Source organism: Antrostomus carolinensis, unplaced genomic scaffold (genome assembly GCF_000700745.2).
Source record: "Antrostomus carolinensis isolate BGI_N321 unplaced genomic scaffold, ASM70074v2 scaffold19006, whole genome shotgun sequence".
In the NCBI taxonomy this organism is placed as follows: Eukaryota; Metazoa; Chordata; class Aves; order Caprimulgiformes; family Caprimulgidae; genus Antrostomus; species Antrostomus carolinensis.
Window position 1 is genome coordinate 7,429 of NW_010319983.1, and position 696 is coordinate 8,124.

Below are 696 nucleotides of genomic sequence, written 5' to 3' on the forward strand. Positions count from 1 at the left end.
CCCACCCCTGTTAGCACCCACCTCTGCTGGCACCCACCCATGATAGGACCCATCCCTGCTGGCACCCACCCCTGTCAGCACCTACCCTTGCCAGCACCCACCCTTGCCACCACCCATCCATGCTAGAACCCATTCCCAGCCCACAGCAGCCTCCCAGGACCCCCTGCCCCACCCTGCACCCCCAGACTCAGCTCTGGGCAGGTCCCAGCCATGAGGTCCTTGGGTGCCAGGTGCCACTGCAGGGGGCTGAGACCACCTGGGTGGTACCCTCCCTGCTGGCTCCCCCTTTACCTGGGTGAGAAAGTTCATCTGCAAGGAGAAAACATGATGTCCAAAGAGCTGGGGACATGGGGCTGTGCTCAGCTCCACCTCAGGGACCTCTCTGTCCCCAAATGGCTGTGGTGTCACTTGGCCCTGCCAAAACCCAAAAAAAAAAAGTGGTGGTGTGGCCCCTGGCCCCGCCCAAACCCAAAGCCACAGCCTCAGCCACAGTGCTAGCCCTTGTGCTCGCGTTGTGCCCATCTCCCTCACCTTGGGGATGCCTCCAAGGTCCCCTCGCTCCGCTGTGGTCCCCAAGCAGCTGCTGGTCCACAGGTGGCCGCACAGCAAGACCTCAATCCACACTGGTGAACACCACGGTGACTCTTGGCACCTGCGCGTGGCTCCACCGGTGCCCGGGAATGTGCCCAGACCACA

General features: G+C 62.8%; 1 protein-coding gene across 1 annotated transcript in view; it reads right to left on the reverse strand.

Annotated features, from left to right (window-relative positions):
* Nucleotides 1-309, reverse strand: part of LOC104526107 (uncharacterized) — a gene marked incomplete at its 5' end in the record, with an annotated part of 3,681 nt that extends 3,372 nt beyond the window's left edge. The window contains one exon of the mRNA XM_029085313.1: nt 292-309. Within this exon, the coding sequence (XP_028941146.1) occupies nt 292-309 (18 nt within the window). The remainder of the gene's footprint in view (nt 1-291) is intronic.
* Between the last annotated feature and the right edge of the window lie 387 nt (nt 310-696).